Consider the following 22,084-nt stretch of genomic DNA (forward strand, 5'->3'; position numbering starts at 1 on the left):
TTTATTAATAAACTGAGGAAAATTTAGGGAATTAAGTAATGTGAAATGAAAAGGAAATTTAGAAAGTCAAGTTTGTTTTCATTTTAACTTTTGAAAAATGCAGTGATATAAGGGAAAATTGTACACAGTTCAGGAAAATTAGCAGCATTTCTAAAATGCTGTGTCAAAAAATCATCTCATATCCCAGGTTTACCTCTATCTTTTCTGATGAGATGATTTGTCTAAAATGGCCCAATATTTGGTAAAGCTTGGGTTTGAGCTCTGAAAGATAGTATCCCAATGCCTGTGCTGCCAGCTTCCACAGTATTTCTCTAAGAGATGAAGCTAATCTGTTTTTTCCTAGACACTGGGGAGTTGTTTTGTCAAATGGCTGAAGCAAATGCAGACTTTAAGTTCACAGATTTGGGGTGGGTAGGGAGGAGGAACAGCCAATTTGAGTCACATTTTACTCATACTACGCACTCACACCCATCTGACCTTGTTAGTAGTAGGCCCTTTCATTTTTTAAAAACTATCTTAAGTCTTGTACCTTTAAACTACTCTTCCTATGGATACAGAAAATATTTGGGGAAAAAAGTCAAACACTGAACATAAGAGCAAACATAACAGTAATGATGAAAAAAAAAATTGCACTTCAGCTGCAAGTAAAAGCAAGGGCCCAAAGTAACCTAGGTTTAAGTCAAGGGTATGGGAGCTTCTGACAGACACTTCTCCGGGTGACAAAGGACTGTTCCAACCTGGAAAAATGTTAACAGTGAAACAAAACAGGCATATATTGAACCTTAACTTTTAAAACTGTAAATATTTGGTAAACTAAAAGCTGATTTAGGGGCCTACCCGTGGTGCAGCGGGTTGAGCACAGCGCTGTGAAGCTGTCCACAGACTGCAGCGAGGGTTTAACTCCAGGCCAGCCAGGGAGATTCCCACATGGCACACCGTACCTCTCCTGTCTTGCAAGCTCCCCCCCTCAGCAGTGCTGTTGGTCCTTCTGCCTGTTCTGTTCCCCACTGTCTCTGGTGAATCCTAGCCCCTCCCCCCACCCCGCATCTGGCCTGTCTGTACCCCAGCGACTGTGTAAATAAAAAATAAATCTTTAAAAAGAAAAGAAAAAAGCTGATTTAAATTTAAAGCCCAGGGATGCAAATAAACCTAAGGCATACAATTTTTTTATTTTATTTAAAATCATCCCCATGATTCTACCAGGTTGCAAGATTCACATCTCTGAGGTTATTGGGCACCAACTGAAAAACCTTAAGGCACAAAGGTGTGGGTGAGGAATAAACAGGCATTTTAGAAATGAAGGATGATTTGTACTTTAACACTAGCTTTTATTAGTTATCAGGCTAAAGCAATTATTAAATGTAATTTTTCCTCTCATAAAGACAATGCCAAGTTTATCAATGTCTTTGGAGTACTGAAACCTCAACTTCGCCAAAACCAATGTAAGGAATATGATTGCAAGCGGGCACATGAAATATAAGCAAGCAACATAGCATCCCATTCCATGGCTCATGCTACCGAAGCATACAACAGGACAGATTACAAACGGGGACACTTAACCAAAGAAATCACAGCTGCTTTTGTTGAAATAATTGGGTGGCTCTGAAAAGAGCCTTTGGGTTTCAAGCTGGCACTCACTAGGTTCAATTTACGCCCTCTCACCGCGGATGCGGCGCGCCAGCTGGATGTCCTTGGGCATGATGGTGACGCGCTTGGCGTGGATGGCGCACAGGTTGGTGTCCTCGAACAGCCCCACCAGGTAGGCCTCGCACGCCTCCTGCAGCGCCATCACGGCCGAGCTCTGGAAGCGCAGGTCGGTCTTAAAGTCCTGCGCGATTTCGCGCACCAGCCGCTGGAACGGCAGCTTGCGGATCAGCAGCTCCGTGGACTTCTGGTAGCGGCGGATCTCGCGCAGCGCCACGGTGCCCGGCCGGTAGCGGTGGGGCTTCTTCACGCCGCCCGTGGCCGGCGCGCTCTTGCGGGCCGCCTTGGTGGCCAGCTGCTTGCGCGGCGCCTTGCCGCCGGTGGACTTGCGAGCGGTCTGCTTGGTGCGGGCCATCCTTACAGCACGGCAATCGTCTTTACTGACGGGTGTGAAAGACACTGAGCAGCCACCTTCATTTATAGCCCCAGAATAACAACTATTGGACACAAGGACATTCAAAAATCCCCGCGCTTTGCCCGGATTGGCCCATCTGCTGGGAGTGCCCGGATTAAGAACTGCCTTTGGATTGGTGAATGGGCCCTCAATCCTACCCTTCACCAGCATTGACGTCATTTTATTTACCCTGCCCCTTCGCTGTGGACAGAAATCCTACACTGCAAGCTTCGATCTTAAAATTTAAGGCTAGGTAATCACTTCGCTTCGCGGAAATTCCCAATGGGTGATTTCACTATTCTAATGAATAAGCTAAGAAAACTATTGATGGGTGCTTAGAAACATTTACGTGTTTCCTCAAGGGATTTCAGAATTTTCTTGGGTGTGGCACGAATACTGTGCACAAACAGTAAAATTATCTTGATCTATAAGTGATAAATATGGGATTTCAAAGTTTCTTTGCAAAGGTGTTTTCATAAACTTCAATGTAGAATTAGCTTTCATGAGAATCTAGAATTAGACGAGTATTCCTAAACATGTTGGTTAATCCTTCAAAACTCAGTGACCGCCACTTTCATGCTTTCCCATGGGTCCATAAAGTGAACCTGGTGTTGCAAGAAAATCTTTATGGATGGAACATTAAATTGTTCCTGTAACTGGGACTAAAACCCACAGGTTAAGGACTGTAGTAACCACACTTCTGTTATTAAACTCATGGAAACCCCCGTTCTTTTTCACCCTGAGGGTTTTGCAAAGTATGCATCTCACTGGTGTTTTACCATTAGTGACATGTCACCATAAAGCCCCGAGAAGCATGACAGCATGACAGCTCTGATACTGGAAAAGGTGGGTGGCTCTTAAAAGAGCCTTTGTACGTTATGAGAACTTTTGATGCTGGAGAACACAAAGCACCGTGTAAAAGACTTTACTTGCCCTTGGCCTTGTGGTGGCTCTCGGTTTTCTTCGGCAGCAGCACGGCCTGGATGTTGGGCAGAACGCCACCCTGCGCGATGGTAACGCGGCCCAGCAGCTTGTTGAGCTCCTCGTCGTTGCGGATGGCCAGCTGCAGGTGGCGCGGGATGATGCGCGTCTTCTTGTTGTCGCGCGCCGCGTTGCCCGCCAGCTCCAGGATCTCGGCCGTCAGGTACTCCAGCACCGCGGCCAGGTACACCGGCGCGCCGGCGCCCACCCGCTCGGAGTAGTTGCCCTTGCGCAGCAGGCGGTGCACGCGGCCCACGGGGAACTGCAGCCCGGCCCGCGAGGAGCGCGTCTTGGCCTTGGCGCGAGCTTTGCCTCCTTGTTTTCCACGACCCGACATCTTGAAAAGAGAAAAGTATTAAGCGCCTCAATAAAGAAGGTAACCTGAACACATCAGAAGCGCGTGTGAGCGCATTATTTATACTAACTGGAGGTAGGCTGTGAGGCATTCTCTTATTGGCTAACAAGAATAAACCAATGGGAAACCAGAACTTGCATTCTTCATTTGCATATAACCCTTAAGTCTCATGTGAGGGGTTTGTTTCCTGTATCTAATCTGATCTAATGGGTTTATGCTTTTTTTTTTTTTTTTTTTTTTTTTTAAAAAAAAAGGTTTATTTATTTATACAAGAACCGGGGTACAGGCCAGATGTGCGGGAGGGTGAGAGGATTCACTAGAAACAGAGTGGGGAGCAGAACAGGCAGACACTGCTGAGGGAGACAGTGGAGACAGGAGATGTCTGCTAGGCCGTGTGGGTTTCTCCCTGGCAGGCCGGGATCTAACCTGAGCTGCAGAGGCTGCAGGCAGCTTCACAGTGAGGTGCTCAACCGCGTGTGCCACCAGGGAGGTCCTAATGGGTTTATACTTTAATCCTGTAAAGTGGATCAATTTGAGTGTTTTGAAATACTATTTTTAAATGAAATCAGAAGTAAAAGTGATGATCTTTGTTGTAACTTTTGGTCACTGGCACTTTTTGGGTAGTGTGACTCATGATTTTGGGCAGGAATGAACTCAGAACAAGTTCCACATAGGTAGCGTTTAACAGGTACTGTGGTAATTTGAGAGATTGCAAAGCTGACAAACCTACAGCTATTATTTACCTTCCCCTTGAAACATATGAGTTAGAGACCAAAGACTCCTAGCTTATGAATGGAAGTCTTTCTCATCATTACTCAGTATTATTCCCAATCCTCCTACCTTCCCTCTTTTTTCTCATTTGCCCAAAGCACACGGAAATTCTAGTTATTCCAGAATACTACAGTCACCCTCCATATCTCACCGCATCCCTCATAGTTAGAGGACTAAGAATATTGCAGCATACAATCACAAGGAATTTTAAGACTCTTAGGAAATGAGAGACCATTCATCCCATAGCAGAAAAATTTTCGAAATTACTGTGTACATTTTAAAATACTATACTAACGTTACCACCGAGTATTTACCTGGTTGTAAGCAGTCACATGGAGGAATATAAAATCAAGAGTGCTGAGAGAAATCTTGTTGTTTTCCTATGATCTCTGAGATAGCAGTAGAAGGTGCCCATAAGTAGGTAGGCAATTATTGGGGGACTTTTGCAGGCTCACGCCTAAATGTCAACTGATTCTAGATAGAATGGTGGAAGGAACAAGAGCTGAGTGTGACAAAATCGGATCCTAAACCATCTCTGTCAGAAAACTTTGTTTTCATCCAAAGAATCTGGACATGTATTTTTTCCTTTTGCCTTATTTAGAGGGTTTTTTTTTCTTTTATTAATTTTTCTATTAAAAATATTCAAACTCCTTTTCATCTTCTATCAAAATTTTCATCACCACTTATAGCAATTAACATCAATAACCACTGACAGTGTCGTTGAAATGTTGCTACAACCATCATGAAGTTGTTAAAAAAAAAAAAATTCCCAGATGCCATCTTAAAGACAAGACTTTTAAAGAGGAAGACTTAAATGACTGATGATGAAATAGTAGTGCATAGTCCTGCATCCAAAAATAAAGCTTTAATCAATACATTAATGCGCAAGGATGAGAAGAGTGAATCTGAAGGATCTGTAAATCAGAAGAATCAAGAGAGCTTGAGTTGGGAGAAATGCACCCAGCATTTACTCGACATATAGTTACCAAGCACCTGATAAAAGCCAGAATGTTCTAGGTCCAGGGAACCTACCAGTGAGTGAAACAGACATCTACCAGTGCCATTGTGATGATTTCATAGTGGTAAGAGGTGCACAGAAAACTAAATTCATAGTAAAAGCTTAGAGTATATTTTTTGGTAAAGAGTGCTATGAAGGGGAAAAAAAGGAAGGAAGGAGATTATGTGACACAGAGATGGGCAGGGGAAATGTCACCAGGAGAGTGTCATTTTGTAACAGGGTGGTCCCCAGGAAAAGGGGAGGTTCCAGGTTCCCTGCCCCACCCAAATGGAGGGTGGAGCTGAGCAGGAAAAGAGGCTGCAGAGGAGACTGAGGAAGGAAGGAAGCAGGATGGAGCCAGGAGACCTGGAGGAGGTGCGTGGAGCCTAGAGACACATGAAGAAACTGCGCTTGTCTTTTGGTCGTGGACTGGGTGACACAGATGTGGGTGAGACCCGTGGGAAGGTGACAATGGCAGCTTTTATCTTGATTTTGATTTTGCTCTTTTCCTTCCGGGCTTGTTTGGTTGTTTCTGACCCTTTTCTGTGGGTCCCCACTGGAAGATGCTTTAGACTTGTGGCAGGCTTTGAGGCCTTGCTCTGGACCGATCCTATATAGATGGACATTTACCCATGAGGGGACGGGTAACTTTGGGTGCTTCATTTAGAAACTAGACTCTTTGCCTTTCCTGTTTTGTTTCCTAGTTTCATTAAAGTTCCTTCCCATTAAAGTCTCATATGTTTTGTGTTGATGCGGCGGATGGCAGAACCCATTTAAAATAGGCAGGTTTGCAGGGTTTGGGTTGCCCCTCTCCCTGTCCTGTAACAATTTCAGTTCAGACCTGAAGGAGGTACGAAGTAGGAAGAATAAACACTTCCCCAAAAAAGCCAGAGGCATTCAAAGCTGGGAAATGTGAAGTCAAGGGCCCCCAAAGTAGAAATATTCTCATTTCCTGATCAAGCTGTAAAACATTTTGGATGGAGCACTGGGTGTCTAGAGGGCTAGGTAAAATAGAAGCTGTTGAGGTGCAAAGGAAATCACTCCATTCCCCTCAGGGTTCTTCTAGGCAGGCAAATAATCTAGCATCAGACAGGTTGATAAGAGAAATAAAGCCAAAAAGAAGCCTAAAAGTAACACATATGTGTCTTGTATACACGGGAGAGAAACAGTATGACTGAGTATCTCACCCAGGTGGCAGTAGATGCCATCCTAAATAGTTTAACTAAGACAAGGAAGGTTGAAGGGAGAAAGGGAAAAGTCAGTTATGGCAATTACTAGGGAAACAAATAACAGGTATGCAAATATAGTTCTGTTTTGGGGGCATGGAGATGGCAAAATAAATCATCCCTTATGTATGCAGATTTTACATGATTATAAATTTTAAAGAATAATGGAGCAGGTGAGAAATATTTGTTCCGTGTTTTGGGAGCTGGAACATGAAGGACAATGAAAAGAGACTTCACATGACAGATAAGAAGGGAGTGGCCTCATCTTTACTGACAAAAATGAGATTCTCAGAGAACATGTTTACTGATAAACCTAGAACTGGAAGAGATTCCAAACTACATTCTTCCAGGTCATAAAAGTCAGAGGAAATAAATATTCCAATTATAAAATGAGCAGAAGCTTAGGACATGATGATTTGTTTTTAAATTTGGGGAGGGCAAAGTATTTGGGCAACAACAGAAGATTCTCTTACCCTTCAGGGCCCTCACTGCTCTCAACTCAAAACAATTGGTCTTTTTAAAATGATGGTCATAGACATTGAGAGGCTCACAGTGCCTCCATTGACCTCTAGTTCCCACACTAGGATGACTAAAAGACTACTCTTGGCCTATTGAGGAATGTCTAGCTGACCCTTTTGGAGAGATTGACCCCACACTCCCTTCTCCATTGAAAAGAGTAGGGCTTCCAGGGAGAGGTCCTTACAGAGAAAGTATAAACATAGACTGTAAATTCTAGCCAGTCTTTAGCGCCCCTCCCATAAAATAAACTTTTTGCAGAAAAATTTTTTTGCAGTGTAGAGTTTTACTCCCTTACAAAGTCAAGATTAAAACCTACTTCAAAAAGCCAGAAGCAGGATTGAGATGGTCACAATATCAAGAATCTAAATTCCATTGAACCACGGATGAGAATAAATCTAGTCACCCTGAGTCTTGCAATTCAATGGGCATTTGGCATACACTGTGAAAATGGTTTGATGATGAAATCTTGTCAGCAAGTTCTCAAAATCAGTAAATTCTAGGTACTTCACTTTGACAAATATGTACAAGACAGAGGTTGGGTAGGGAGATAAAGGGGATAAACTCTTACATATAAATAGGATAGGAACAGTAGTTGTTCCCCCAGTAACAATTCAAACTTCAGGAGCAGTGAAAGTAAGACAATCTGATGCCCATTGGTCTGTATGATGAGAAAAACATGTCTGCTTATAAATCACAAAACTATAATGTGACTTCAATATACTTGAGGGAAAACTAGCAATGAGGTTATTGTTGAAGAAGCCTGGAAGACACCACCCTAGAATATATTGCTCTATCATATTAACAATTAAAAAGAAAATTTACCTGAAAATCAGTGGCTACAATAGAATATCAGCTTCTTTCTTTTCCTTAAAAGCATGAGATGAAATTCCCATGTGAAAAATGTCTTCCCTATACCTGAAAGATGGAAAGGTGGGGCTGAGAGTAATCTGTACAAGCTAACCTTGTTAAACCATAGCTCAACCCCTTTGCCTTGTTACAATTTACTAGTTTGTCCAATTCAGTTTATAAGCACTCAAGTAACTGTTTTTGTGGGTAATTTTTCTTGTGAAAACTCCCGTCTACATGTAAAAAAATAATTACAATTTGTATATTTTTGTTCTTGTGTAGATTTCCTTCAGCCCAGTGCAATGTGTGTGTGTGTTGACTTCCCCACACCAACAAGCAGTGTTCCAGATTTCAACTCAATTTTCACACTATCTGCCCAGATCGAGAACAGATTCTACAAGGGCATAACATCGCAGACTGTTCTCTACTTCTTAGGCCAGTCATAAACCCAGAATCATCTATAGTAACCAAGGTAGGCTGTGTGAAATTTTCCTACTGGCTATCATTAACTACCCAATAGGAAATCAGAAACTGCATCCTTAATTTGCATATGTAGAAAGCTATTTTCTGGGCATCTGACACCTGACTGCGGGTTAGAGATTCCCATAAATGCCTTCTTATGTTCAATTACATTTTTAGAGCAGCTCACAAAACTCAAGAGATCCGGTTGCTCACCAGATAATTCATTTATTACAAAAGACAAACAAATGTGTAAAGAATTGACAAGATAATGGGGTTGGGCCTAGAGGTAATAAAAAGTGAAGAAGTAAAAGACTTGTTCCCTTGGGGCACAAGGAAGATTTTATTGCCCATGTCTCAGGTGCGAAATGATTTAAAAGACTGACAATATCTATCCACTGTTCAAAGGGAATTTGTACAAGTCTGCAAAACAGTATTGATTAGCGTGTAAACATTCATTGAAGGAGGCACTTTAGGAATATGTAGTAAAAAACAATATATATAGCATAAATCCTATGTATTTTTTGTAACTTGGTGTGATGAATAGAATGTTCATACCCCCCCAAAACGTATGTTGAAACACTAATGCCCAATGTGATGGCATCAGGTGGGGCTTCTGGTAGGTGATTAGGTAGAACAGATACCCAAGTGGGCTCTGCCCTCATGAATGGGATTAGTAACTCTATAAGACACCACAGAGAGCTTGCTTGCCCCTTTCTCCCTGTAAGAACACAGCAAGAAGAATGAGGAAACTGGCTTGCACCAGACACAGAACCTTTAAATGCCTTGATCTTGTTGGACTTCTGAGCTTTTAAAACTATGAGAATAACTTTATTGTTTAAGCGCCTCAATCTACACTATTTTTGTTATAGCAGCTGTAGAGGCCGATGGGGAATTTACCTTTACTACCTTCTAGGTTCTTCTTGGGTGGATGGAGCAAACAATTATCACACAGATCAGTAGGAAAAAATGAACAAATATAATTACATACGTGGAGAGTTTACATAACTGTACATTCTAGAGTAAATGGGATAAAGGAGAGTTGAGGAAGACTCAGAAACTACATGCTGTGAAATAACTTGTTCCGCCACAGGGATAGACTACTATTTCTGTAATGACTCTAAGTCTGAGAAGTCTTCACTCTTTTTGGTCGTTCAGGCAATGGTAAGAGTTTCTCAGGTAGCTCAGAAGACTTAAGTCAATGACTTTAGCTCTAATACTACTATCCAGATCTCTTCCAGGGAAGAACCTCAACTTCAGTGATTTCTTAAACCGTGGCCTGAATTCGACCCTGCCTGGAGGCAGTGTGTCTTTTTACAATCTATAAAATACGTATAATTTTAAAGACAAGCCTTGCTTTCACACTTTATTTTTGGATATGATGCCATATGCATCATAATATTTCAAAGTGGGATCTGGAAAAATATGCTTTAAATTTTCTCTTAAAATATTCCTCTATGAGGAATTCTACTTTAAATTTTATTCATCCAAAGATATCTTTGTCACCTCCACAGATGCTCATAAACCAAAGGAAAACCTTTACTCCTTTGTAATAGGCAGTCCATATATGTTGATCTCCTTCACCTCTCCCTAACCCGATTTAGACTTGTCCCCACTCTTTTGCCTCAACCTGTCTTTCTTGTTATGCGAGTATTTTTGGAGTCCCCAGGTTTGGGGGAAAAAATACAAAGAAAAAGCAGTAAATAAATCTTTCTCCTCTCCAAAGGGGATTCTCCCACTCAGCCAGGAGGTGGCGCTAGATGTCCAAGGGCGGGAAATTCAAACCCTTTGTCACGGCCAGAGGTGCAGGATCATTCTTCCCTCCCTTCAAAAGGTGAATTACCCAGGAAATCGGAGCCCTGCTTTCTGAGATGCAAGAACATTGAAAGGACTTTAAACTCACTGTTGTCATCCGTAAGCAATTTTATTAGGAAATTAGAGGGATCGCTTGTGCAAAAAGAGCTGATATAGTATATACCCCCAGAGAAGTGCCCACAGGAACAGTGGCGATTTCACTGTAAACCCATTATTTTTAGCAATTAAGAGCTCAGGATCCGGGAGAAAGTGCCCGGCCCGGCCCGGCCCGGCCCGGCCCGGCCCAACATAATAACACTGGTAGTATAGGGTCTTCCAGTTACTCCGCTAAGAAAAGGCAGTTATACAGCTCTCTTGTAACACAGTAGGTGGCTCTGAAAAGAGCCTTTGAATCAATCATTGCCTACAGAGGCATTTACTTGGAGCTGGTGTACTTGGTGACGGCCTTGGTGCCCTCGGACACGGCGTGCTTGGCCAGCTCCCCGGGCAGCAGCAGGCGCACGGCCGTCTGGATCTCCCGCGACGTGATGGTCGAGCGCTTGTTGTAGTGCGCCAGGCGGGACGCCTCGCCCGCGATGCGCTCGAAGATGTCGTTGACGAACGAGTTCATGATGCCCATGGCCTTGGACGAGATGCCCGTGTCGGGGTGCACCTGCTTCAGCACCTTGTATACGTAGATGGAGTAGCTCTCCTTGCGGCTGCGCTTGCGCTTCTTGCCATCTTTTTTCTGAGCCTTGGTGATGGCTTTTTTAGATCCTTTTTTAGGAGCCGGAGCCGATTTGGAGGGCTCAGGCATGATTTTTATTAAGAGATAGACACAATGACAACTTGTGTACAGAAAAGGGTGACATGAAGAAGTCACAGTCCAAATATATACTTCGTCAATGCAAATAAGGAATCAAGATCTGATGCTTCTGATTGGATAACTTTAGGCAGCGTTGGGTAAGGGGAGAGGTATATGTAAATAAGGGCTTCACATTCTGTTTTCCTATTGGCTAGAACGCAAAAGAGTTTGACCAATCAGAGAGCTTACTGGTGTATCCCGGCACTGTGTATAAAAAGGCTTTTGGAGACAGCAGAAAGCACAAATTTCGTTTTTTAGCTATCAAGTAGCAGCTATGTCTGGACGAGGGAAACAGGGTGGCAAAGCTCGCGCAAAGGCCAAGACTCGCTCCTCGCGGGCGGGGCTGCAGTTCCCCGTGGGCCGCGTGCACCGCCTGCTGCGCAAGGGCAACTACTCCGAGCGGGTGGGCGCCGGCGCGCCGGTGTACCTGGCCGCGGTGCTGGAGTACCTGACGGCCGAGATCCTGGAGCTGGCGGGCAACGCGGCGCGCGACAACAAGAAGACGCGCATCATCCCGCGCCACCTGCAGCTGGCCATCCGCAACGACGAGGAGCTCAACAAGCTGCTGGGCAAGGTGACCATCGCGCAGGGCGGCGTCCTCCCCAACATCCAGGCCGTGCTGCTGCCCAAGAAGACCGAGAGCCACCACAAGGCCAAGGGCAAGTAAACCTACGACTGAGCATTATCTCAACTACCAAAGGCTCTTTTCAGAGCCATCCACACGGTCACAAGGAAAGCTGTTGATCACTGCTTGTTTGTAATAGGTATTTAATACAAAGTAAATCTAATAGCTGAAAGGAGGCGGTGCAGGAACGTCACACTAGCACCAAGATAAAAAGTAGCAAGGCAGTTTTTGTTTCAGGGTAACAAAAGGCCCCGGTTGGTCATTTTGAATTAGAATACCACCTTAGCCACTTAGTCTAATAAATGTGCGAACATTCTAAGTTCGGTGTGTTCTACCATGTCCCACTATATAGTTTCCAAGAAAGAAAAATAGGTTTTGAAATACAAAAGGTCAAAGAGCTGGAGGTGCCAGTCCAGTGGGTTCCAGATTTAATTAAAAGGAATCCCAGTATACTGGAAACATTCCAATTTGCTGTGCAGACGACCACGATCAGTAATTATGAGTTCATCAAGAATCAGGCCTCACTCAAAATTACTGAATCAGAAGTCATGCTTACCTTGGTCCGGGAATAGCTCGTTATGCACACTACTTAACAATGAAACAGCAGTTGAAATTCCTTCAGTTTCCAGTTACCAAAAAAAAAAATAAATAAGGGTGGACGGTGTAATTCGTCCAATAGGATTGTCTAGTAATGAACCAATCAGACAGGGTCAGACTTCAGCCAATAGTTTTATCGCGCGGGACTTTTGAAAAATTATCAACCCAATCAGAATGCTTCTAACTATATTTAAGGGCGACTTTGCTTCTCTTGCCACAGACTACTACTACGTCTGCAGTGTTTCCAGATGGCTCGTACCAAGCAGACCGCTCGCAAGTCCACCGGCGGCAAGGCGCCGCGCAAGCAGCTGGCCACCAAGGCGGCCCGCAAGAGCGCGCCGGCCACGGGCGGCGTGAAGAAGCCCCACCGCTACCGGCCGGGCACCGTGGCGCTGCGCGAGATCCGCCGCTACCAGAAGTCCACGGAGCTGCTGATCCGCAAGCTGCCGTTCCAGCGGCTGGTGCGCGAGATCGCGCAGGACTTCAAGACCGACCTGCGCTTCCAGAGCTCGGCCGTGATGGCGCTGCAGGAGGCGTGCGAGGCCTACCTGGTGGGGCTGTTCGAGGACACCAACCTGTGCGCCATCCACGCCAAGCGCGTCACCATCATGCCCAAGGACATCCAGCTGGCGCGCCGCATCCGCGGGGAGCGCGCGTAAAACAAACACATTTGCCTTGTACTTGAAAAAAGGCTCTTTTCAGAGCCACCCACAATTTCACTTGAAAGCAGTTGTAACTTGACAGGTTATCAATGAGGTAACAGTAACCACAGGTTATCAATGAGGTAACAGTAACCCCTGAGGGTACAGAGTAAATTAAGCATTTGGGGTATTGTGGTTTTTAAATTTAAGATGCTACATTTCATGCTAGCTATGTCTCTTAAGTACAAAAATCCTCTGATACATATTGTTTGTGCTTACGTAATTCACAACTAAATATAAAATAAGCGCCACTATACGTATATTACCCCATAGCCCTACTATATTGTGGTTTCACTTTACGTGGAATTGTAGCTCAGAAGAAAATGACCTCTGTACTCAAAACAGGCACAACGTTTTGCAGAACAATGTCCAAGTTCCACTCACTATCAATGAGGTTTAGAGAATAAAGGATAGGAATTACAGAGCTGTTTTACCCCGTAACCTCGACATAAAAGTACAAATTTAAGGTGTTTATTTTTTTAATTTTCTAAATGTAGTATAATTAACTGACGAGATATATATATATCGGTTTTCTAAGCTTAAAGCTTAATGAGCTGCACCTAAAACAACAGAAAATTGCAAATATAAAACTGGGTATAAAGTAAATGTAGCAGAAAACAAGTCAACAAGTTCTAAGTTTTCAAAATGAATTATAGTCACAAAATTCAGATAAAATCATGTTTTATTAACTTTTGTATTGTAATATATTTTTCTATAACTTTACATACTCCATCTTCAAGTAAAATATTTTTGTCATTTCAGGTAGTGGGTAGAGAATTTACAGCTGATCACAATTTGTTTTAATGTGAAGTGAATTTTTTGGATTGTTTTCAAATTTGGGAAATCTGTCAATATGTTTTGACATGTGAGTTGTAAAAATTGGAAAACTTCTTTGCAATTTGGCTTCTGGTTTTGTAACAGGGTGGTCCCCAGGAAAAGGGGAGCTACCTGTTTCTGTGCCCCACCCAAGGGAGGGTGGAGCTGAGCAGGGAGAAGCTGGAGAAGAGAAAAGGAAGCAAGGAGGAGGCACATGGAGCAAAGAGACGTGAAGAAGCTGCGCTGGCTTTTTGGTCCTGGACTGGTTCGGAGAGATGTGGGTAAGAGACCCATGGGGAGGTTAACTATGGCAGCTTTTATCTTGATTTTGGTTTTTCTCTTTTCCTTCCAGACTTGTCTGGCTCTTTCTGACCCTTTTCTGTGGGTACCCACCAGAAGGTAAAGCTTTTCGGCCTTGCTTTGGGCCAACCCTGTTTGACGGGACATTTACCCACGAGGGGATGGGTAACTTTGGGTGCTTGATTTTGCAACTATATTCTTTGTCTTTTCTGTATTGCACACTAATGGTGTTAAAGTTCCTTTCCATTAAAGGTCTTATATGTTTTGTCTTGATGTGGTGGGTGGCAGAACCTATTTAGAGCAGGCAGCTTTGGGGTATCTAGAATGCCCCTCTCCCTTCCCCTGTAACGGTTCTGGACATTTCAAATCTTGGTTCTTTCCTAACCATTCATTCCCAGTGCTGAGTGCTGTGAACATGAAGGATAGGCCTCCCTAAGATGTTCAAATAGGCCTTCCTTAAAATGTTGAGGATATGGTTCCTTAGACGGGTCACTTTGGCATGCACACTATTCCAGCTGAGGTCAACTGAGACCCTGTAGCATACAAGAGGAAAATATACCATTCCCTTAAACTACTTAGAAGAATAAGTATTGGGGGTATTACCCAGAAGTAGGGCTATTACTAGAAATAAATTTTCTATCTCAAAAACTTTTGTATATGGGCAAACATCTAATTACAGAGCAACTGGTCTTCGTCCTGAGTCACCCTTCTCAAGATGTGGCCCCTCTCCCCTCTCTTTGAAGTCCCAGGCCTGCCCCTATCCCATTCCTGAGCTCAAGATAGCCCATTTTTACTCACTTATGTTGGATATTATCTATGTTGAATCCCTGACCAGATATAATTGATTTTTTTTCTCCCACTAATCTATCTGATGTTAATTGAGTACCCCAAAAAGAATGCAAAGGGGAACATTTTCTCTCCTCCCCAACAAATACATAGATGTCATCATATGACATCTAATCCTGCATCATCTTGCTCAGAATCCAGATGAACCTGTCAGTGAGCATACTTTTCCTTGAAGTCATTCTTAGCAACAATTGAGTTATATATGAACACGTCTGCCAACCACATTATACATTTCAACCCCTAACTAAATATATATTTAACGAAATTTTTTCTTATTCAAATCCCAGATATGCCCAGTAGGATCCCAACATAATCAGAGAAAAGGTGAATTATATTAGAAGACAAACTAGAGAAGAAATAAGTTTTAACAAGTTATTATTTAAATAAAATTAGAATTTTAAGAGACCATGTAGAAATACTAGTAGGGGCCTTCCTAAGGCCTTGGGGTTAGGGGGCCAGACATTTGAGTTTTGTTAGCCTCAAGGTAAGGTATATCCGACTGTGGATACTGGCTATGCTTTTCCACATTCTATATGGTCTTCTCTGTCCCTCTACTCTTCTAAAAAGCCTTAGCAGAGCAAACTAGGGGTTTAGAATCACTGGCCCTGGACAGTTTTCTGGCCTGAGATAGACTCTTACTTTGCTTGATGCTTTGGATGATAGAACCAAGCTCAGAGAGATACCAGCAGGAAAAATCTTGGGGGAGGATACAAAGTCTACTCTGAGCAAGTTGAACACTTTCGCCATCAAGGTGAACTCCCTGGGATAACTTTGTGGGGTGTTATATGTCTGTTCTGTACTGATTATCCACTTCCTTTACAGAGGGTTCCATCACAGAAACTAAAATCATGGATTCATTAGAAAAGTGAGTACAATAGCTGACATTAATAGTTTTCCATTGGTCAAGTACCATGTGAACTGATTGGCCTGACTTATATGCAATTCTCGTAACTTTCTGAAAGGACATGTTTTCTCACTGTCTCTATTCATAAGCCCACACTCTAAATGTCTTCTCTTCAATGAGATTGATGGAAAAGGCATGAATGAACAGATCTAATTTTGTCTTGGGTGGCTACTAAGTCACAGCAGTAGGACAGCCTCAGAGGGGAGGCTGGTTAAATTCTGTTATCAGAGGCCTCCTGTTAGAGGCCCAACATGAGACAAAGGTAAAAGGACCCTAAGAAGCATCAGGTCTTAGAGATGCTGTCTAGACCTCAGAACCAGGCCAGAATAATCCTTTCCTTGGAAATCTCTGGATTTTGCTCCAGAGCAAGTATTTGCTTGTGTCTTCTCCATAGCATTTACTACAGAGCTGCCCCGCACAAGGCTACTAGCAATGCCTGACTATTAAACACTTAATACAGAGCTAGACCAAATTATGATGTGCTTTATGTGTAAAATACACACTAGATCTTAAAGACGTAGCATGAAAAAAAGTAATTTTAAATCTCATTAATACTTTACATTAGGTTACTCATTGAAATAATAATTTGATCATAGAAACTAAAATATTACAATAGATTTATTTTTTATTTTTAAAAATGTGGCTACTGGAAAATTTTAAAAAGGTGGCTACTGGAAAATTTTGAATTGCATAATTGACTCACATTTCTGAGGAATAGCACTAGTATAGAGAGAATAATTATATTGGATCTCTGATCAGGAGTTAGCTATATCCCTAAATCACCAATTCTCAGTAATGATCAAATTTTCAGTAATGGTTGCACCATCTCAAAAGTGCTATATCCAGAATGTGTTTGAAAAGATGTAAAGCAGTTAGCAGCAGTGTTTGCCACATTCTAAATTAGTGCTCAAAGAAAAGCTAACCCAATGCTGTTATTGCTACCTTTCTGCCCTAAATCCCTGTTCCCTTCTGAAATCCTCTAATGGTGTAATCCAGTCTTGCACTGGACCTGTTCATCTCTGGCATGGATTTCAACCACAAAGTTACTTTCCACATTTCCCCAGGCATAGAAGAAATGATATTAGAGCTTTTCCTGTGTCTATACAGAAAAGATTCAAATCATGCATTCCTAGCAGCCTTTAATTTCTGTTATACTTTGATCATACACAGACATTTTATGAATTTCATGGTTGAATTATCAGTCAACAATTTAGCTTATGCAGTATTCGTTGCCATTTTGCCTAATGAGCCATGTTGGGGCAATTATTTTAATGTTATTGCTATTGTCATATTTTATAATAAATGAGATGTAGAAATGTCAAATGTTGAGATGTTAATGTCAAAGTAAAATGCAGGTTTCATGAACTAAATATAATTGAGACAAAGATAGTTTCCTAACATGGTTAATGTTTCAAGTCAAATGAACGACTCAGACGAAAGCCAGTCAATGATCTGAACAATTGTGAGGTAATGGAATAAAATTAAAAAATATGGACAACACTGAGAAAACATTCTTGAACACTAAAGCCTCGGCAAAATTAACAGATTTTTATATATTAGATTTTTAGAACTACTTTTCATTTGAAAGCAAAGGACATGCTTAATCTATGCAAATATATTTGCAGGACACATTCAACTTGGGATCAATTGTACTTCCTATAAATTGACATCCCAAAGTTTGAGGGAAAATTAGAAAATCACCTCTCTTTGCTTAGTTTGATTCTACCACTGTCTAATGCTTAGCTTTGGTGCAAAAATCAACCAGATGGGTGGACTTGAAAATATCTGAAGGAGAAAGGGATTCTAGAGTATGCATGGCGCTCTCACCATAATTGTGAGTACATTGGGAGAGTCTTAGTCATTTTGTAGCTTGGCCCAATCTGAATTAATAAGGCAGCCGCAGTGGCAGACATGCAGATGGTTCAAAGAACCAGTAACTAGGGAGATGTCAGGCCCCAGACATTGCAGCTCTCCGCTGTTCTCTGCACGTTGGCTCCATTCTAGTCTTTTTCTCCACCAGATCTCTTGGTTTCTCCTACACAGTGTCTAAGAAGGCAACTCCCAGCCCTTACCATCAGTACACTCCAGTTTCTGTAACTAAATTGCAGTTTTTGAACAGAAAAATTTTAATAGGTTCATATTGGCCTAGTGATCTCTGGACCAATCAACAACCATTCCTTTTTCAGAGACCTTCCTTGCTGAAATGTCACTCCACAGATGACAGTGGCTATTAAGACATACTGGTTAGCAAATTTTAAACCAAAGATGAACACCAGCCTATTTGAGATCACAGGGCATTTTAGTTTCATTCTTCATGTTGTCCAAGAGCCAAATACACTTTAATTGAACTCTCGAAATGGGCTAGTGGAAACAGAGATATAAGCTGTATATGCAAAAGACACACATATTGCAAAGACTTCATGAGAAACAAAAAAAAGATGTTAAATTTAATCTCAAGCATTTTTGCACTTATTTTGTGTTGAATCATAATATTTGGGGTATATTGGGTTCATGAATTATATTAGGAAATGATTTCACCTCCTATTTCATTTTTCCTTCCATATGTGGCTATTAACAACACTGTTCTAGAAATTATTAGTTCACTCATGCATAGATCCCTTAATTAACTGAGCATCTTGAAAGTACACTTTAAGGGCTAGTGGCTCAAGGAATCTAAAATCTCATAGGTGGCGATTTCCAGCAGCAACACAGAGGATAGGATAGGATATCTGGGAATAAAGGTAATAAAAAATATGAAGACATATTTGGAGAAAAATTAAAATATCCTCAACAGGTATACAATATATGAACAAATTGAAAAGTATAAAATTTTCGTAAGAAAATGCATCTCCCCAAATAAATTTCTAAATATGATACACTCCCAATAAAACTACCAATAGGGTGGTATGGGTTTTTAAATTAAGGAGCAGGGATGGAAGGGGCATGGTAGGGAGAGGGAAGTATCTTAAAGTACATAAGGAAAAACAAAACTAATTGAACAAAAAATAACCAGGAAATTCTGAAAAAGAAAGGTAAGAGAGAATTAGCTGTATCAGCTATTAAAGTTACATTATAAAATCTGCTTATTGAATATTCAATTATTTGATTATCTACAATGGATCGTGTATTCTCAACATTGAAGACAGAACTGTAAATATATTTAACATACTTAAAATTGAGATTTCATCGTAGAAATGACCAAAGACCAAAAGAAGAAAGTAGAAAACCAAGAACTAGTTCACTTACCTATGGAATTTAGCTTATTATAAAGGAGGCATCGCATATGATCATAAAGAAGGCACCTCAGGTTGGGGTGGGGCGGGGATTAAGAGGTAGAAATAGAAGTTATAAATGGTCTTGGGGAGTGGGAAGATGGCTCCCCTATATTAAACAGCAAACACAGGACTTTTACTGTAAATTTCACGACAAATTACTGAAGAAACCATGGAGCTAGTGCCTTTCTTTTTGGATGTTGTTTTCTCAAAGAAGCTTTTTCAATTCCTGATTCTGAAAAATACGAAGATTAAACTTTCTCAGTTCAGCTGAGGGGGTGGGCGCCGCGCAGGGATGGAACTCCAGGTCTTAGGAATCCCCTAGAACCTGTTTCAAGAAAATCTGTGTCCGCCAGGATCAAAAACAGGACGCTGGACTTCCTCTATCCCGGAGAAACAGTGAAATGAAGAACGCACTGACAGCGCTACGAATGGAAACTGAAGCCCTTTATTAGACATCACCTTCACCCAAACGCATTATCAGTCCCCTGTTCTCGTGTAGAAACATTTGGAATGAACAAGGCATTTCAAGCACCCTGAATGTTTCAGTTTTTCTAAATGGAGCACTAGTGACCCGCCTGCCAGGACAAAATGGCCGACTAAAGTTGTGTTTGCGTTTTCAAACCCGTACTTTACTCCAAAGCTGCCCGATACAGGATCCCTGGGATCTAGTCTCTCCTTGGCTGTAAGTTTCCTTGCTGCTGCTGCAGCTGCTTTAAAGTGAGTTTTGCTGTTGCTGCCAAAGCAAAGGGGAATTAATAGAAAAAAAACAAAACAGGGCAGAGGGCCGCACCCACTTGCCACCCCCACCCCCACCCCGGACGGGATCCTAACGCCGAGACTAGCAACCTGATTTTGAAAAACGTTAAATATTAAACACACGCCGTACACTAAAGTCTGGAGAGAAAAGGACCAAAACTCAACAGAAGCAAAACAGGAGTGTAGCAGAGACGACAGGGGCCCTGCCACTCACCAATTGCGCACAGGCTGGGAGTGACGGGCTGCACGAGCCGGCCAACCCGCCAGCGAGGCGGGACTTTTGAAATGAGTCTTCAGTCCAATCGGGATCCCAAAGAACTGGCTGGTTTCACTAGTGAGTTTCTGCCATTCCCAGCGCGGGGCGGGGCGGGCAGACGGCCCCAGTCCACAGACGCCGCCAGCGCCCCGCTGCGCCCGCCCGGAGCCCCGCAGGGCGAAGGGCGAGCTGCAGGGCGCGCCGGGGGCCGAGACGCCGGTCTGCCCTTTCCGGGGTGTTTGGCGCCATTCCCCGTGGCAGACGGCCCCGCTTATTTTCGCAAAGCTCGAAAGGGCTCTTGCAAAGGAGGGCAGAATTATATAATGCGTGTTAAGCTCTTTTTCTTGAGAGAGTGGTGGCTCTGAAAAGAGCCTTTTTGGGTTTTAGAAGCAAGCGTTTTGGCAGCCTACTTCTTTTTGGATGCCGCCTTCTTGGGCTTGGCAACCTTGGGCTTGGCGGCCTTGGGCTTCACTGCCTTAGCCGCGCTCTTGGCAGCCTTCTTGGGCTTGGCAGCCTTCGCCTTCTTTGGACTCTTGGCTACTTTCTTGGCCACAGCCCCCGCCGGCTTCTTGGCTTTCTTTGGGGTCTTCTTCACCGCCTTCTTGGGCGTGGCCGCCCCCGCGGGCTTCTTAGCCTTCTTAGCCGCCCCAGCAGCCTTCTTGGGCTTGGCCGCGCCGCCCGCCTTCTTGGCCTTGGGCTTGGCGTCCCCGGAGGCCGCCTTCTTGTTGAGCTTGAAGGAGCCCGAGGCGCCGGTGCCCTTGGTCTGCACCAGGGTGCCCTTGCTCACCAGGCTCTTGAGGCCGAGCTTGATGCGGCTGTTGTTCTTCTCCACGTCGTAGCCCGCGGCCGCCAGCGCCTTCTTGAGCGCGGCCAGGGACACGCCGCTGCGCTCCTTGGAGGCGGCGACAGCCTTGGTGATGAGCTCGGACACCGGGGGCCCGGACGCCTTGCGGCGCGCCCCGGCCGGCTTCTTGGTCGCCTTCTTCTTCACCGGGGCCTTCTCCGCGGGGGGCGCGGCGGCGGGAGCGGCGGGAGCGGTCTCCGACATGTCGAAGTCTGGACTCGGGTGCAAGTGGCGAAACGCCGATGTGCTGCGCGGGCCGGGCGCCGTATATATAGAGCGCAGGCGCGCGCTGATTGGTGCTCCGCTCGCCCGCCTGGCTGGCAGGCTCCGAGCCGCCGCGGTGCGCCCAAGTTGTGTTTGTTCCACTTCACAAAAGGGGAAAAATATGAAAATGCCCCGCACGAAATCACCCGCGTTTGGTCGGGAAAGGATCCGAGAAGCCTCAGGCTTCGTGTTCTCCATTTAATTTTTCTGCAACTGCAAAGACAAAGCGCCCAGGCGTCCCCAATTCCCCCAACTCCAAGGGAAGTCCAGGGCACTTGGAGACCACTTTCTGTTTTTCTTCTAAATTACCTATTCGCTCCTTTGCCCCTGAAAGTTCTTTTTCTCAGGGGTGGTAGGGTACATGCTTCCCTTCTTTTGGGGGCAAAACTGAAATGTTTTTCTCCTAAATTTTCACGGCAATTCTGTTTCTTCGCAAAGGAAGTAACACAGGTCCTCTGTGAATTCTGCGTACAGACACGCAGGAACTGTGGACTGGGACGAGGATTCCCGGGCCGGTCCAAAGCACTTAGGACAGCTTGGGTGTGGGTTCGTGAGCCTTGGCGGGGGTCCTGGATGGTGGGCGCTTTGAGACTTAAATCTTTGATTTGAAGTCACTGAAACTGTCAAATCCTTCTTTTCATAGTTGGGGGCGGGGCACTCTTCACTTCTCCACAGGCGAGAAATTGGGCTGTTTTTAAAAAGCTCACGGGTTCCCCTCTGGGTTGTGCAAGGCAGGGGGTCTGGCCCCAAAGAATAGGGATAATTAGAGAAGAAGGGAGACCTCCTAAGTCTGCAAAGAACCCTCCAAAGACTTGGCAACGGGAGACATGCAGATGATCCGTTGTCAGAGAAAACAAGCGTTTATTTATTTATTTTTGCGCGCTGCCCTAAAGAGATGAATTTCAGCACATGAAAATTCTTGCTTTTTTCCAGTAACAAAACCTAACATGTCATAGTAGAGAAGGGCACTTTGGAAATGGGAACGCAAA

The 22,084-nt window shown here is 43.7% G+C and overlaps 5 protein-coding genes across 5 annotated transcripts; 1 reads left to right on the forward strand and 4 right to left on the reverse strand.

The window, feature by feature from the left end:
* Positions 1-1,387: 1,387 nt before the first annotated feature.
* LOC119251763 (histone H3.1-like) lies at positions 1,388-2,284 on the reverse strand. Its single transcript, XM_037519033.2, has one exon. It carries the CDS (start codon positions 2,276-2,278, stop codon positions 1,649-1,651), a length of 630 nt encoding a protein of 209 aa, XP_037374930.1. The 5' UTR covers positions 2,279-2,284; the 3' UTR covers positions 1,388-1,648.
* Positions 2,285-2,928: 644 nt separating this feature from the next.
* LOC119251773 (histone H2A type 1-B) lies at positions 2,929-3,475 on the reverse strand. The gene has a single exon (XM_037519040.2). It carries the CDS (start codon positions 3,414-3,416, stop codon positions 3,024-3,026), a length of 393 nt encoding a protein of 130 aa, XP_037374937.1. The 5' UTR covers positions 3,417-3,475; the 3' UTR covers positions 2,929-3,023.
* A 6,956-nt stretch (positions 3,476-10,431) lies between these two features.
* Positions 10,432-10,928, reverse strand: LOC119251778 (histone H2B type 1-B). Its single transcript, XM_037519045.2, has one exon. It carries the CDS (start codon positions 10,861-10,863, stop codon positions 10,483-10,485), a length of 381 nt encoding a protein of 126 aa, XP_037374942.1. The 5' UTR covers positions 10,864-10,928; the 3' UTR covers positions 10,432-10,482.
* A 219-nt stretch (positions 10,929-11,147) lies between these two features.
* On the forward strand, positions 11,148-11,641 carry LOC119251771 (histone H2A type 1-D). The gene has a single exon (XM_037519039.2). It carries the CDS (start codon positions 11,186-11,188, stop codon positions 11,576-11,578), a length of 393 nt encoding a protein of 130 aa, XP_037374936.1. The 5' UTR covers positions 11,148-11,185; the 3' UTR covers positions 11,579-11,641.
* An 8,640-nt stretch (positions 11,642-20,281) lies between these two features.
* Positions 20,282-21,067, reverse strand: H1-2 (H1.2 linker histone, cluster member). The gene has a single exon (XM_037519032.2). It carries the CDS (start codon positions 21,033-21,035, stop codon positions 20,394-20,396), a length of 642 nt encoding a protein of 213 aa, XP_037374929.1. The 5' UTR covers positions 21,036-21,067; the 3' UTR covers positions 20,282-20,393.
* Between the last annotated feature and the right edge of the window lie 1,017 nt (positions 21,068-22,084).

The sequence above is a fragment of the Talpa occidentalis genome, unplaced genomic scaffold, assembly GCF_014898055.3.
Source record: "Talpa occidentalis isolate TD23 unplaced genomic scaffold, MPIMG_talOcc4v2.1 talOcc4.2, whole genome shotgun sequence".
NCBI classification, from domain to species: Eukaryota; Metazoa; Chordata; class Mammalia; order Eulipotyphla; family Talpidae; genus Talpa; species Talpa occidentalis.

Excerpts from the sequence above, each read along its gene's own strand:
- H1-2 (XM_037519032.2), bottom strand. The coding sequence starts at position 21,035 with ATGTCGGAGACCGCTCCCGCCGCTCCCGCCGCCGCGCCCCCCGCGGAG.
- LOC119251763 (XM_037519033.2), bottom strand. The coding sequence starts at position 2,278 with ATGACGTCAATGCTGGTGAAGGGTAGGATTGAGGGCCCATTCACCAAT.
- LOC119251778 (XM_037519045.2), bottom strand. The coding sequence starts at position 10,863 with ATGCCTGAGCCCTCCAAATCGGCTCCGGCTCCTAAAAAAGGATCTAAA.
- LOC119251771 (XM_037519039.2), top strand. The coding sequence starts at position 11,186 with ATGTCTGGACGAGGGAAACAGGGTGGCAAAGCTCGCGCAAAGGCCAAG.
- LOC119251773 (XM_037519040.2), bottom strand. The coding sequence starts at position 3,416 with ATGTCGGGTCGTGGAAAACAAGGAGGCAAAGCTCGCGCCAAGGCCAAG.